The following is a 16,358-nucleotide window of genomic DNA, read 5'->3' on the forward strand; positions in this document are numbered from 1 at the left end:
TTTTTCCAAATACTTTCGAACAAAAAATGTGGAATGGAAAAATCTTTTTAATAAGGAACAACTTTCTAGTGTTGAATGAATGTAATGTGAAAAAAAAACATTTTCGAATTTATTTAAAATAAGCAATGTAAAAAATAAATTGTTTATATTAAAATCCAAGTTTTTGAATTAATCCCTGAATATTCTTAACAATATCTAAAACTTCTTGTAGGCTATTAAAGTTTAAAATTTTATACGCTACAGTGAATTGCCTGGAGATCGGAACCAGGTCTCAAAAACTAGGAACCAAGCTTCTGACAACTCTTGCTCAAATTTGAAAGGGTGCAAACCCAAAGAAGAAATTAAATTTCATTGAATATTTAGTTATAAATAATCTAAGAAATGAAGCCGGCGAAAAACCAATCTATGGAACAACATAATTTTGTATGGGATCATGCTCAAAATGTTAGTATTAAGAACAAAGTCATATTGATTAAAAAGTGAGCTTTTACCAGACTTTCTATATGACTTTGTTCTACACATTCATTCGAACATTTTGAGCCTGAGCCTACTAAAAATCATATTGTTTCATAGAATTGCAACCTTAAATGCTTCATTTCCTACCGTAAATAAAATGAGTAAAATAGCTAATTTTATTATTTTCATATGCTTATTAACAATTATAACAAATACTTGACCTTTTCTTTATCACAGTGTATGATCCTATTCTATTATGAAAGGATACAAATTTAGGTAAAGGTTTGACATTATAAGCAAGGTAATTTTGAATGACGTAACAATGAATACTTAAATATAATGTTTTGAATTGACACCTAATATAACTATTTATTAATCCAAAAAATATAAATTAAACACACGTCCAAAATAACATTAAACTCGTGCGTGATTGTTTTATTTATGGTAATGAATTGGTAATGAAAACAGAGAGCATATCAACTAATTATTACTGACTTTATGAAACAAGGGCATATTTAACTCACAACTTCTAAAGGAATGAAAATAACAACTAAGTTAATTGTTTAAACACCCTACCTTACCTTATACCTTAATTATTATGCTTGAGTATTAAAATATACAAAATCCATACTAATATTATAAATGCGAAAGTAACTCTGTCTGTCTGTCTGTCTGTCTGTTACTCTTTCACGCCTAAACGGCTGAACGGATATTGATGAAATTTGGTATGGTGATAGATGATAACCTAGAAATGGTCATAGGCTCTAAATAATCACGCCATCGTTCTTAGGGGGTAGGCAGTAGGCAGATAACTAAATTGAGTTAGTGGTTTTTAGTCGTTTTTGTTGGGACTTTTGCTCTTTCACGTCTAAACGGCTGAACAGATTTTGATGAAATTTAGTAAGGTAATAGATGGTTACCTAAAAACGGATATAAGATCAAAATGATCACGTCATCGTACTTAGGGGGTAGGAAGTAGGCAGAAAACTGAATTGAGTTAGTGATTTTTTTATGGTTTTTGCTGGGAGTTTTGCTCTATCATGCCTAAACGGCTGAACGGATTTTGATGAAATTTAGTTAGGTGATAGATAGTGACCTAGAAAAGGATATGGAATATGGGGGGAGGGGTGAAAGTGGGAATGTTGCCCAGCAAAGCGGGTAGTTCACAGCTAGTACACTTATATAAGAATGTATTATAAAACAAGTGAAAACAAATTGACTGAGTAAATTGTTGAAATACCCTGTATAGAAAGAGTTAATTGTCAGGGCTTATATTATTTTTTCATAAATAAGAAGAGTTTAATAAACAAACACAATAATATTTGCTTTTCGAAGATTTCGAAAATTTTCGAAAGTATGTTCTAACAAGATCAATGTTTCACATGACCATGAGTTGAAGTTACCTGCAAATTTTCAACTACCTACCTTTTATAGTTTTGAAGAAAATAGATACCAAAGTTTTGTCCATAGATACCAAAATTTTCGCCCTCCCGGGTAAACAGTTATGTTTACGAAAAAATGTTTCAAAAAAAGTGATTTATTTTTTCATAAAGAAAATTTTTTATATTTAAACTTTTGTTATATCGCTAACGATTTATTGTATTTGTAATACGGACAAGCCTATGTTCCTTATTTAAGAACTCAACCTCACTTTTACGTCAGTAGCACGCTATAAAAATTTCAGCTTGATATCTATTTTTGTTTTTGACCTATTGTATTGACATACAGAAATCCGGAAATGGGCTCTTTAGGAGAATTTATGAACACCTACACCAAAATTTTGTTCGTAGGAACAATATTTTTCAGCATTACAAACTTGAAACTAAACTTAGTATACCTTGATATATATTACATATATATAGTATAATAATTATTTGAATTGTACTTTGTTAAAAAACAAAGAAATTTTTTATCAAGGCATAGTAATTCTAGTCCCAAGTTTGTAACGCCTAGAAATATTCATGAACGAACATAATTTTGGTATAGTAATAAAATCATCTAATAAGTCCATTTTCGTCTGACCGTCCATCTCTCCGCCTGGCAGCATGATAATAAATATCGAGCTTAAATGTTCCCTACAAAAAATGTTTCTTGTAAACATCTTTGTTTAGCCGAGAGTGCGCAAATAAGGCTAGAACATAAGTTTCCATTTTCACCAAAACTATACAAGGTAGATTGAAAATTTATAGGTACCTTCAACTACTTAGTCTATTAATTCATTTCATACCAAACCTATCGAATGATATGAAGAGGGGTAGATTGAAAATTCGTTATCTCGAAAGGGCAGCCTGATGGTCACCATTTTATAAGGTTTAGTATTCGAAAACCATCATAGAAGGTTTGGTATTCGACACTGTCCATACAGAGTATTTCAACAATTAATTCAGTCAATTGTTAATATTCACTTGTTGTATTTGTTTTCTTATGTCTCTAAATATGCGTTATGTATCTAAGGAACACACTGTTGGACGTTGTTCGGTCACAAACTGAAATTTTTTGAGCTATATTGTTAACGGTCAAGGAATACAGACAGGCGAAAATGAATTTATTAGGCGATAAACACCGGTGACTCAATTTTGTGCCTACCATCAATATTTCAAAGCATTTCATATGAAAGGGAGCAAATTGTCCAAAACGAAAGTTCTCATCCTCCATGCCTAGCTAATCCAAATCTAAAAATGCCCAAAACTCAAAACACCAAGGTTTGAGTGAACACACTTGGGCAAGACCTGACAAATCAAGACTTGAATGAATAGTCTTAGCCAAAGCTTGGCTTGGTAGATTTGGTTAAGATTTGGGCAAGAGCAAGATATGATTTACTATTCTTTCTTGATCGAGACTTAGGAAACAAATTGGTTTGATTTATTCGATTTAATTGACGCTTAATCGAAGACAGGAATACCAATTCTGGCCAACCTATTGATTTCATCGCCAACCTCGGTATTTTTGCAATTTAGTTACATCAAGCGATACTTTCAGAAATACCTGAATATGCTACCATCAATCTAAAGGTCGATGATCATTTTAGAAGATTAATATTTTCACAAAATTTTAAGAAACAACAAATAATAACTCGGTCAAAATTGTTTTGTTTGAAAATAAAAAGTTGTTGGTAAAAAATGTTAATTTAAAATAGGATTGATTTGAAAATAAATAAAAAATTTCTTGAAATTGCAGAACTAGTAAACGATTAGCCTGGAATTTTCTAAAAACATATTGGAGAGGTATATTCAGTATAGTTTGGCCTATAATATGGTCTCCAGTATTGTTTCTTCATTGGAATGATAAGGTAAGCTGTTTTTTTGTATTTTTTTTAAATAAAGTTAAACTAAATTTTTGTTTTCATTTTTCAGGCTTATCGATGCTTATATTTGGTACTTGTAATGGCAGGTTATTGGGTTACTGAATGTATTCCATTAGCAATATCTTCCACATTGCCTATTGTCTATTTTCCAGCAATGAGCATCCTATCTTCAAATGATGTAACCAGAGAATATTTTAAAGAAACGAATGTAATGTTTCTGGGTGGTATTATGGTTGCTTTGGCTGTTGAGCATAGCAGATTACATTATCGTATTGCGTTAGGTTTTATCCTTCTTGTTGGATGTAGTCCAAGGAGGTAAGTCACTAATCTAAATTTGCTTAGAAATTAATGTATCAAATCACGAAATTTAGAATATTCAACCACTATCAAAATTTAGCCAATGAAATAGTAATATTTCTAGCGTCCTTCCTTACTTTGAAATTATAAGGTGCCCAAGTTGTAGTTTTTAATCCAGCGCATACTCCTAAGCCTCGACACATGTCTCGCCCATTGCCACTTAAATCGTATGATGTGCAAAACTACAAAATATGTCTTTTTTAGCTAGTATCGAAACTTGAGATCCATACGCTAGCACTGGTAGTACTCAGCCATCCACCACCTTCCTCTTTAGATTTATTGGTATACCGCCCTTAAGTATGCGTTTGAAGGACTGAAGGAGCAAACGTTTTCCATGATTTTGCCATTTCGTTTGAACTATTCTGCATAGATATAAGTTTTTTCAATGGTTTTTAAGTTCGTTAACTGTAGGGAGTTGAAAATGAACTCTGTTTTGCTGAGATTTATTATTATTAGACATACGTCCTTATAAATGGAGCTCAAATCATCGAGCATAATTTGTATGCCTCCAGCGTTTTCCACCAGCAAATAGTGAATATATTGATTCTAACTTCGTGCAAAACCCATCCGTTAATATTTTCACTTATTTTAGATTACATTTTGGTGTTATGATGATTACAATGTTTGTTTCCTGCTGGATGTCAAATACAGCTGCTACGGCAATGATGTGTCCAATTATAAAAGCAGTTTTAGAAGAATTAGAAAAGGTAAAATTATTATTATTCTAAATATACCCTGTTTATTTGTGTATTTAAGTTGGTATCCTTCTGCACTAACTATTTAAAAAAGTTTAAATTTTAAACGTCTAGGCTTCTAGGATAAAACTCTATAATGATTAATGTGCAACCTCACTTTCAAGGTAGCTTGAGTTTTTTCAGCCCCCACGTCACGATTGACACTGCTGTTTTTTTTTAATGTTCGTAAAGCTACCTGGATCCTCCCAGTGGGAGCTAAATTAGCTGAAAGTTTGGTGGAAAGTAATTCTTAACATGCTTATTAAAAGTTTCAATGGACGCAACGGTAAGTAGTGAACAGTTTTTGAGATATTTGGGTTTAACTTTCCTATTTCTCTATGAACTAGTTTCCAACATTCTCCTGTTCCGGAAATTCCGGAAGGAAGGAAATTCCGAAATATAGTGTTTAGAAATTAGTAAACAGATGACTAGCATATATTTACTCTAAATTCGATACGTATTCAAAATATGCAATTAAAGCATTTTATCCAAATTTAAAAAAATGTATTAACAAAAAATGAGACAATATGAGGGGAATACGAAGCATATTTTTCAAAAACAATTAGTCGTATCATACACTAAGGGACTAATGGGATAGTGACATTAAATATACTTAAAATAATGAATAATTTCAGTCCATATGGACATATTCATGAAGTAAAAATGTTAAAAATCAGGATTTACACAAGATTTCAGAAAGTTGTAAAAACCAGCTTTTTGTTTCCTACTCACCTAATGAAAAGGATGATGAAATTGCAGTTGATGGTAAAGTAACCAAGTTTTAAGTTATTACATGCCAGACTAGTAAACTAGATTTAGGCATATGTATGTGCTCATGTATTCAGGGACTTATTTCCATGTTAGACATGAAGATACAATAGTTTATCCTTTAAACCTGAAAACACTCTAATTTAGTTAATACGGAGATAAAGACCTTTGACGCTATACGGAGTGTCTTCTTTTTTAAGTTGCCATATGCTTAAAACTCGATAAATAAATTTAATCAAGGAAAATGCTTCAAACGAAAAATATTAGTTTCAAAGGCTCACACCTTATACCGGAAAGTTTTTAGGTTCAATTAAAACCTTACACTGATTCATAACTGACAAACATTGGATACTTAAATTAGAAAGTTGTTCTTTAAAAATACGCTAACATTTTTTGTTTGAAACATTTTTTTGTTACCGGTTAGTTTAGACAATAATTAATAGCAAAAATCTAGCTTTTTGTGCGTTTGTTCATTCAATTTGCACAAAAATGGTCTTTATAAAAAAACAAACCACTTTTATTGGATTAATTGAAAAATTTTTTCGAATGGTGTCTATTTTTCACAGAAACGATTATGCAAAATGACAATTTTGATACGAAAAAACAATTTTGGTTAAAATTTTTTAGTCCGTTTTTGCCTAAACTGTACGATTGAAATAATGTTTCGAACAAAAATGTTATTTTTTTAATTAATTTCTAATGTAAAGTATTCATATATCGATTACCAATTATGAAGCAGAGTGAGCTTTTGATTAAGCTTGAAAACCTAGGTCAAGTTTAATATTTAGATGTGCTATTACCCACCCAACATTTTTTATTTGAAGCATTTGTATCGATAAAAGTTATTTTTCGAGTTTCAAGCATATATCAACTTAAAAAAGGCACTCTGTATATGTCAAAAACTGTTCATTACACAACTTAATTCGACTGTTGGTATTCCAAACACAGAACACTCCAATCAAGAAAAATGATGATTAACCCCAAAACTACTCGTCCAAACTTAAAAAAACTCTCTTTATTCTAGAGATTGAATGCGCATCAAGTTTATCGTAAAAATATATACCAACAATTTTTGTTAACTCATTTCTGAATTATATATGTGGGAAATGATCCTTTAATCCTGAAAATGCTCGAATCTAGTTCATACAGAGATAAGGCCTGTTAATTAGAATTACTTTCAACAAAATGTTCAACCAATTTTGCCGAAATCCATTCCCCATAAGAACTCTGAAGTTTTCTTTAATACACCCATCATGTGAAAAATAAATTAAATGGTGTTTATTTAGCAAGGTATGGGCTCAGTGTATAAACCACTCTCTGATGAAGAAGCTCAACTACCAGAGGCAGAAAAACAAGCAAGGTAAGTGTATTTGTTTTAATAACAGGAAATGCAAATACTGTTTGTCGTAACGTCTAGTTTGTATTGAGTTGAGTAAAATGTAAAGAGTTATAAGAAACGCGAACCATGAAAGTGTTATTTAAAATTATTATAAAAAGCCGAATTAAGGTAAATGTACATTATTATGGGGTAGTACCTACGTTATTTCGGGAGTCTTTTATTTTAATCAAAAATTAAGAAACGCTAAATAAATTTTTAGTTTTAAACAATAACACAGCCTCTAGAACTGAAATATGAATAAAAAAAATCAACTTTTGAACGAATCTAATCAATTGAAAACCCGTCGAAAAAATGAGCGATCAGTTAACATCTGGTTTCATTACAAATATTTTGTCTGTGTACTTAAGGTTAAACTGATACATTATTAAGGATTTTTAAGTTTTTTTATATTTAAATATGTTAAAATATTGATTGGAATGAATAAATAAATCGTTTTAAAGATTTTTCAAACTATTTTACATTAATTATTTTCTTTAAATTATCGTCTTTATAATTCCCGTAATTATGTTCTTATATCAGTGATAGTGAACCATATTAAGGGAGTCTACCGTTATTAGGAAAAATAAGAAGTAATTATTGTTAACTCTCCTTTTAAATTGGTTTCAAAATTATTAAAATATTTTATACAAATAGAAGCAGTAAATACCATAGATTTTTGTGACCATAGATATGACAGATAGAGAACGCTAGCCTATAAGTGGATGCGATATGGGAAGCGAGAGAGAAGACTGCCAGTGAGTTCATCTGTGTCCTTGTTTAATACATATACTTATACTTACTAATACATATAATAAACAATATATGTACATATGATTATGACAAGGACACAGAGGAACTCACTGACAGTCTTCTCTCTTGCTTCGCATAACGCATCCGCTTACAGGCTAGCAAAACCCTTGCGTTCTCTAACTGTATTATCTCTATGGTTGTGACTTACTAACATCTTCAAAGTCAAATATAAAAAAGAAAATTAAAAAATTGAAACGCAGGAAAAAAAATTTCCAAAAAAGGTTTCACAATTTTACCAAGAAAAACGAATCTACTAAAAAAAAAAGTTTTTATTTAAAAAATGAAGTCGACCTTCACTTGAACACAAAACCACCCAATTATAAAGACATTTTATTGTTGATAGATTTCCTCCTCCGAATGACAAAACTTTAGTAGGTACTAAATATTTTTTGAAAAAAGGCAAAAAAACAATTGCTTGACTCGATTAACTGTATCGCCCTGTATATAACTCTTAACAAAATTCTCAGCTACTCACACAGCTCTCTAAGTGGATAATGTCCAAATATTATCCCCTTCAGGACGGACACACAATAAAATTTACCTAACATACATTGTATAACTAATTAGGAGAAAGGAAGTCGAACCGGGCTTATATAACTTATAAACTATTGGTGCCATCTATTCGTTTCTTAGGCTAGAATATTAGTTATTATTCCTCTGCGTTCGGTCAAAGTTGTGATTTATTTTCACAAGCTTCTATTGAGGAAAACGATTTTTTTAGTTTTATGTAAAAAAAATAAAAAAACTACATATATTATTAGCCTTTAGTTGAATTGTGTTTCTTACTATGTTTTTTATGTGTGACCAAATGATCGCTCGTGATTTCAACAAGTGTTAATTAAACTTTGAACCGGGCACAATTATGAGCTCATTGTAAATCTCTGGGTCACTGGCATCGATAATAATTATGATAATGAAGTTATAATGTTCACATTGAAAAAGCTCTTAACAATTTTCTTTGACTGAAGTTTATTTCTATACATTTTTCTTTAATTTTTTTGTTTTTCTATATGTAATAATTCATTTTACCTCGATATGAAGGTAAAATAGACCAAATCGGGGCTGTTGAAAATCAATCAATTTCTTCATAATATTTGATTCCGTTTGGTTCAGAATAATGTTATAATTGTATCGAAAAGTTTTATTTATGGACGTTGAAATAAAATAATTGGCTTTTAAAGAGTAGATTTTTTTCTAATATGCATAGTTCTACCACTTTTTGAAACTATATTGCTTATCGCAAGGTATTGTTTTAATTTGTTTATGTGTAGGGAGGCTTGACCAAAAAATTTTTCAATGGATTCAGTTTGCCGTGAATTTTTAAAATATGCAAAAATATTATATTATTTTATAGTTTAAATAATCATTTTTATGAATTTAAATAAATATAATTAATGTTATTACCATTCCTCCATTGTTCTTGTTATTCAATAATACATAATGAAAGGAACATAGCTCCCACCGAGTTCCCACGATACCTCTTGTTCATTTTTATTTTCCCTAGCTAGTTCGATTTACTTTGCGAATCATCTCGATATAGCCTTAAATTATTTATAGAAAATTTAAAAATCAAATTATTTATAAAAATTTTTTACCTAAATATTTATGCATTTTTATAGCAGTGGATCATGAAATGAACAATTTTCTTTAATAAAAAGAAACGGAAACCCTCGAAAAGATCAAATAATAATCGGATCCAGTAGATATAAAAATATCTTGCTTGAGCCCTCGAATATGGGAGCCCGGTTGGCGCTACCATCACAAAAACCCGCCTGATAGTATCACTAAAATTATTGAAAATTTTTCAGACAAGTTCCGACAGATACTACAATGGCCTACTTTCTAGCAGCAGCATATTCATCTACAATTGGAGGATGTGCCACCATAGTAGGAACTGGAACAAATTTAACATACCGTGGATTATTTGAAAGACATGAAGAGTAATTATTTTTTAAAAAACGCTATGTTCGATAATATTTTTAATTAAATTTCATTTTCAGGAGTTTAAAAAATCTTACTGATTGGAAAGATTACAAGTCACAAGGTGTTAACTTCTCTTTATGGATTGTTTTTAATGCTCCCGTAATGATTATCATAAATGTATTAACATATTTCATATTAGAATACATGTATCTCGGTTTATTCAGGTAATTTTTTCTAATTACCACTCTAAGATGTTGAAAACTTTTATTGTTTACAATATTGTTGCTGGGGTGTCGGTTTCAGCGCCAGGTGAAACTAATTTTAAATGACTAGACTGGACAAGTAGTTGATCGTAATCGATCCAAGTCGTTTGCCTAACTGTTTGATTGTTTAGTAAAAAACGGTTAATTAACTAGTTAGCTGCGACGTATATATTGCATAATTTTAAGCATAGAGATATTATTGAACAAAATGGATAAGGCGAGTACCTATGCTAGCCATAAGTGACAGAGTCTATAGGTCAGAGAGAAAACGCTGCTAAGCTACCGTATCTCCTCTAAGTATCATATGATAACGTGAGGAAATTATACGGTAGCCTGGCAGTGTTATCTCTCTTACCTGCGGACACTCTCACTGTATTTCCACGAACTCTATATAATATCTCTATGGTTTTAATTTAAACTTTTGTCGGCAGTCTTCAATTATCGCCCCAATTTATTATTTTAGACAAACACAACTGCAAGAAAAAAAGGGCACTAAAAATTGTTTTTTTTCTTTTTTTTTTTTGAAATACATTAAACAATATTGAAACTTTACATCAAAGATTGATTGTCAGTGTTTTTTATGAAATAGGCACGCCAAGCGTATAATAATTTTTGTTCTTCCAAATGGAACAGCCCAGGTTACACCAAGAAAAATCAACCCAATCAATTTCCATATTTGTAATTGAAAATTTTAAAGTTTATTAATATATTTCTATTGAAAAAAAAGGAGAACAAAATTTTTGTGTCTCATCTTTTCTTGCAACTGGTTTTAGCCTTACATTTCGTTTGTTTCAAAGCCATATTGTTTTAAAATGTAATTTTTTTTAGGAAAAATTCAGAAGCGTATGCATTAGTACAAAAAGGTAAAGAATTAAAAGGAACTGCAAGAGAAGTGTTGAAACAGAAGTTTAAAGATTTGGGAACGATCTCATGGCATGAGTCGTGGGTTTTGTTTTTGTTTGTACTATGTATACTTTTATGGTTTTTCCGTGATCCTGGATTTATGCCCGGATTTGCACAAGCAATTTCCAGTGTGTAAGATTTTTTACTACAATCTTATAGATAAATAATTGATAATTTTTGTGGATTTTTAGGAAAATAGGCGATGGAAGTGTAGCTTTCTTTATTGTAATAATAATGTTTCTCATTCCTGCAAAACCATATTTTCTGAATGCTTGTTCAAAAGATCGTAAGTATATATAACTGAAACTGGCATTTTTTAATTTTAAAGGAGACATCAATTTGTTTGAGAACTGCTTTCGAGTCATTATGAATTTGATATATGTTATACTGATATTCTGAATTTTCATTTCATTTTGTCAATTGATTCTTATTCAGAAAATCTTAAAGTAGTCCCACACCCTACGTTTTGCACAACCTTTTGTCTGCGCAGTCTTAAGACGAAATGAAATCGTTGCAATTTTTATATATCTGTATATTTCGCTATTTTTTATATTTTGTGTGATATTGTCATGGAGGAGGTTAATTTTGGCATGGTGTCTTGCTACAAAAAAAAAAAAAAATGAAACGTCTCAGAAGTACCCAGCGTTCTAAGTGGTCGCGGAAGTGGCTAAATTTTTTTAAGATGGCAGAAATTTTTCCATATAAGGTTACTGCGTGAATTACGTGATTAACATAGGCACGTAATTAAAGAGAATTGAAAAAAATACACTCGAACAAGGATTCGAAACCGGACTTCTTGGATTTATGTCAAGCGCCCTACCAATTAGGCTATTCGAGTTCTAAACACGAATGCAATTTTTTCAGGTCAATGAATTTTTTACTTTGTTTATCCACTTATTTATTATTATTACTTATTTATTGTTTTTGTTTACTTTTAATCATGCATACGATATTTATTTACATCATGGTCTATTCGATTATATTTGATGTTTTTAATTTGATACATACAACGTAAACTAAATATTGACAAATATCTTGTCTAGTAATCTTAATTAAAGAGAATTGAAAAAGGCACGTATACTAATTTATTGGAATTAGTGACACCGCATATCATCAAAGAAAATACTTTTATGAGGACAGCAATATCACCACATGATAGGACCGTTTTCTTCGATGTAGTGTTACCCCACCATCCTACATTATTAAATACTTTTCCATACGCAAATGCCGTTTACTCTTCGTCACCACTGTTAAATTTATGAATTTGTATATGACGAGGAATCGACGAAGGAATTAAAATCATTATTCACAGTTCAATCTATGGCATTAAATTGACAAATTCAATCGTTCCATCATACTTGATGGCACATAGCATCTAGCTCAGTTATCGATGCAAATATGCCATCTTCGCGCCGAATTCAAAACTTTTCCAATCTACACGCAACGTTATATCTGCAATGTGTTGAACTGTGCAGACAAAACTTCGTGTTAAACGCAGTGTGTGGACCTGCCTTAGGTATAGATTAATATTCCGATTTTATAAATAAATAATAATATTTTTTCCAAGAAAATTACTATATTAATTTTCGATACTTTGAACTACACCACTTTTCTGAAGCAATTTTTCCTCATAAGAAAGATTTTGGTTCGACTTCTCAGCATAATAATAACATATTTAAAATTAAATTAAAAAAAGTATTAAATCCAGTCACTGTTTATTAAAACCATTTCCGTTAAATTATATCTAAAGAAATTATTTAATTTTCAGAAAAAGAGTGTCCAAAATCAAGTGAACCACTAATTACTTGGAAATTATTACATCAAAAATGTCCATGGGGACTAATGTTCCTTTTGGGTAAAGTTTTTTTTGTCTTGAATTATTTGAAAACTACTCTGGGAAGTCAACATTTTTAACTAATAAAATTGAATTTTTGTAGGTGGTGGTTTTGCTCTAGCATTGGGATCAGAAAAATCTGGTATGTCCACAATGATTGGAGAATGGTTAAGTGCAATGCATGTATTACCTGATTGGATAATTATGGCTTTGATTGCAATAATCGCATCATTTATGACCGAACTGTCATCAAACGTTGCCATTTGTAATATTGTTGCTCCCATAGCTCTATCTTTGGTATGTAAATAATTTAGATTAAATCGTATACAAGTAAAATTTACAAAATTTAACAAACCCCCATTAAATTATCTTTTTCCTTAAAGCCTTTTCCAAGCTGAGACGATTTTGAAGATCATCACTAACTTTTTAGTTTTTTCGAGTACGGAACCCTAAACTCGAAGTTGAAAGATAGCTAAGAACACTCCCCATTAAGTTACCTTTCAAACCAAACCAAAAAAGAAGGTTCATCCGCTTAGGCGCTACGATGCCACAGACAAACAGACAGGCACACACACATAGCAGTCAAACTCCTTTTTTTAGGCCGGGGGTTAAAAAATAGAAAAACCAATTTTATTACAAAAATTATTTTAATATCCTTGTTTATTACTACAGTGAAATTAGCCAAAAAATTTCCTATTAAGAAAAATATATTAACTAAATTTACAATTAGGATTTCGGGGTGGAAAGTTATGAATGTGGGATTCAATATTATACCTTATTTTATTTGAGCCTGGTATCCTTGGACGACCGCGAAATAAACAAAATCTGGACTCACCCCCACAACATCTGATATAATACTGATCGAAATTAAGTACCTAACTATACAGACGACTAAAAGTGCTACTGGATAATGAATAACACGAAAAAAATTCTATTTTGAGGAAATTGTTGTTTGAAAAAAAGCGCGTTGCAATGGAACTGGGGTGTTATTAAAATTAAGGGATTATAATATTGAAACCTAAGACTTTCCATGTCGAAATACAAGGGAGTAAGGTCTTTTTCGGATACATTTATCTTACTTTTAGTAAGTTCAATAAATTAATATTTTCATTTTTGTGAATAACAGAGTAATGGTTGGTTCACACGATACAGACTATTGTTTGTACAGATATCTGTACAGATTGAAAGTCTGAGTAAAAATGTTCTTGTAAAAGACTTTACCATCATACCGACTTTGGTTTGCACTGATTTGTTGCGCTGATAAAATTGTAAAGAAGTCAATGTGAAGTTGGTATCGTGTGGACTTACCATAACTTATAAAGTTGTACGGATGTATTGTAAGTTTAACTCATTTTTCGATCACAATATGTCAGTTTCCACCAAAACAAATAATTTAAAAGTCTGATAAATTTTGTTTTTACATATTTATTATGCACTAATCTTTATTATTTTTTTAGTCCAAAAATTTGATGATAGATCCACTGTTTTTATCTATGCCAACTGCAATAGCATGTTCGTTTTCCTTCATGTTACCAGTAGGAACTCCACCAAATGCCGTTGCGGCAGGATATGTGAATATTCCAACAGCCCAAATGGTAAATATAATTAATATTATAAACCGAATATCAACAAAAAATTCTTGAAGAATGAAGACGCGATACTCTCGTTTCCATAAAATTACACAGGGCTCATTTTAAGAGTAAAAAAATCTGAAGTCTAAAAAAGCTTGAAGATACGTTACTCATAATATATTTTAAGACTCGAAGTTTTTTATGGCAATCGTAAATTCGAGCTTGTTTGTAAAAGGAAAGTTCAATGTTTATCTTGATACAAGTTCTATTTTTTCCATCAAATTTTGTGAGAACTACGAACTAGAATCTTGCCTTCCAAAGGAAAGAAAAGGAAGAAAAAGATGGGTTTACAAAAATTCATTTTGGTTTACCTGACAGTAATTTTTTATGAATACTCATATTTTCCTTTGGAGTTGACAAATAGTTTCAGTGAATACTTTTTTTTAGTACCATCTAAAAAGTTTTATATAAATTTAAAATTGTTTATGACGTACAAAACGAAAAGTATATGAACAAATTGAATCACAGTTGGACTAGGAATTTACAGTTGATCCTGTTGTACGTTTCGTCTCATTTATTGAGACTTCTTCAGCAACTTGATCTTATAAGTTCAGAGTATTTTATATAAACTTAAATTCGTAATCAACGAGCTCGAATACCTCCAAGTTTAAATTTTTGAGACGCTCTAAACGGTGGAAAATTCATTATAAATACAAAACACTATAGTTAGAGAAATGTTATAACAAGATTATAACACATGGGTTGGTCTGCCGAGTGGTAAGACTTTTGCCTAAGGACCTCTTGGCTATAACTCAACTTGTGCAAAAAAAAACTAGAATTGTTGTTCGTGGCCGTCTTGGACATCGTTTATCCATGGTATTGGTTGTCCGAAATGCTAAAAGTGGCAGACAATATTTTTATATTGAGGCAACCTTGAAAAGTGCCAAAAATCGACTAAAGTTTTTTGGCTACATAAATGCATTTAGGATTATGAAAAAAATAACAGATTATTTTGCATATTCTTGGAATCTTTTCTACTGTATCAGTAAAAAATAATATTATTCCGTTTTATTTTAGGCAAAAGCTGGCATTGTTGTAAGTGTGATGGCTATGACCGTTTATATTGCTGCAGTAATGACTTATGGTAAATACATCTATAGTTGGTAAATTTTGAATGGTTATGGAAAGAAAATCCAATGTTAAAACTGAAGTGAACTGAACTTCTTAAAATGTTTTATAAAGTGTTTATAAGTAATTGTGTGTTTGATTTTTATTTAAAAAAAAGATGTCTTGACTGATTAAGAAGTGTTTAATTTAAATATTCATTTAATATAAAACAAAGTAGTATATATTAATTTCGGACAACAAAATTAAATATGTATCTTGAAAAAAGTGTTGCATCTTTGAAATTTGACTCAGATGTTGATTGTAACAACTTCGTACCAAAAAAGCGACTTCTCACTGGGGTGGGGCATAAACCTCTTTTTTAGGGGATAAAAAAATTAGTTTACAGCAAATTACAAAAAAACTATGTAACAAATAAATAAAAAATTCGAATAAAAGTTGTAGCTGAAGTAATTGTGCACATTTTCGTTTTTTTCTTTACTTTTTAGCTTTGATAATTATATCAGTTGTAATACCATACCTTTCTAATAAACAATTTCGCAATATTAAATATATAAATCATATATAAATAGTTTTATTTCCATTCCAAACAATTTGGTATAAGAGCTAGCAACGCCACGAAAATGTTGATGGATTTTGGACATTTAATTTGTGTTTGAAAATAAGTAGGGTTGAATTATTACCGAATAAAGTTACGAAAGTTGCTAATTTTAAAATCATTTTAAGACAATTTTTACCAAATAATTTGTCATTTTACCAATATAAATCATAATTGTCTGACAATTAAGTGACGCAATTGCTCTCATATTACATCCCTTCCTAATTTCAATAAGAGAAGAGATATCAGAAATTCAGCATTTCCAAATAAACTCTCGTAAACGTTACAAGCTTTCGTATCAACTAAAAGTAAATTTGACTGGCTCTCAATCGAT

General features: G+C 30.6%; 1 protein-coding gene across 1 annotated transcript in view; it reads left to right on the forward strand.

The window, feature by feature from the left end:
- Positions 1–15,557, forward strand: part of LOC123300994 (protein I'm not dead yet-like) — a 60,407-nt gene extending 44,850 nt beyond the window's left edge. The window contains exons 2-13 of the mRNA XM_044883699.1: positions 3,634–3,745; positions 3,810–4,075; positions 4,710–4,824; positions 6,906–6,979; positions 9,616–9,747; positions 9,808–9,954; positions 10,822–11,028; positions 11,088–11,182; positions 12,665–12,751; positions 12,834–13,027; positions 14,188–14,325; positions 15,379–15,557. Coding sequence (XP_044739634.1) covers positions 3,634–3,745; positions 3,810–4,075; positions 4,710–4,824; positions 6,906–6,979; positions 9,616–9,747; positions 9,808–9,954; positions 10,822–11,028; positions 11,088–11,182; positions 12,665–12,751; positions 12,834–13,027; positions 14,188–14,325; positions 15,379–15,468 — 1,657 coding nt within the window. The 3' untranslated portion in view covers positions 15,469–15,557. The remainder of the gene's footprint in view (positions 1–3,633; positions 3,746–3,809; positions 4,076–4,709; positions 4,825–6,905; positions 6,980–9,615; positions 9,748–9,807; positions 9,955–10,821; positions 11,029–11,087; positions 11,183–12,664; positions 12,752–12,833; positions 13,028–14,187; positions 14,326–15,378) is intronic.
- The last annotated feature ends 801 nt before the right edge of the window (positions 15,558–16,358 follow it).

The sequence above is a fragment of the Chrysoperla carnea genome, chromosome 5 (assembly GCF_905475395.1).
Source record: "Chrysoperla carnea chromosome 5, inChrCarn1.1, whole genome shotgun sequence".
Taxonomy (NCBI): domain Eukaryota; kingdom Metazoa; phylum Arthropoda; class Insecta; order Neuroptera; family Chrysopidae; genus Chrysoperla; species Chrysoperla carnea.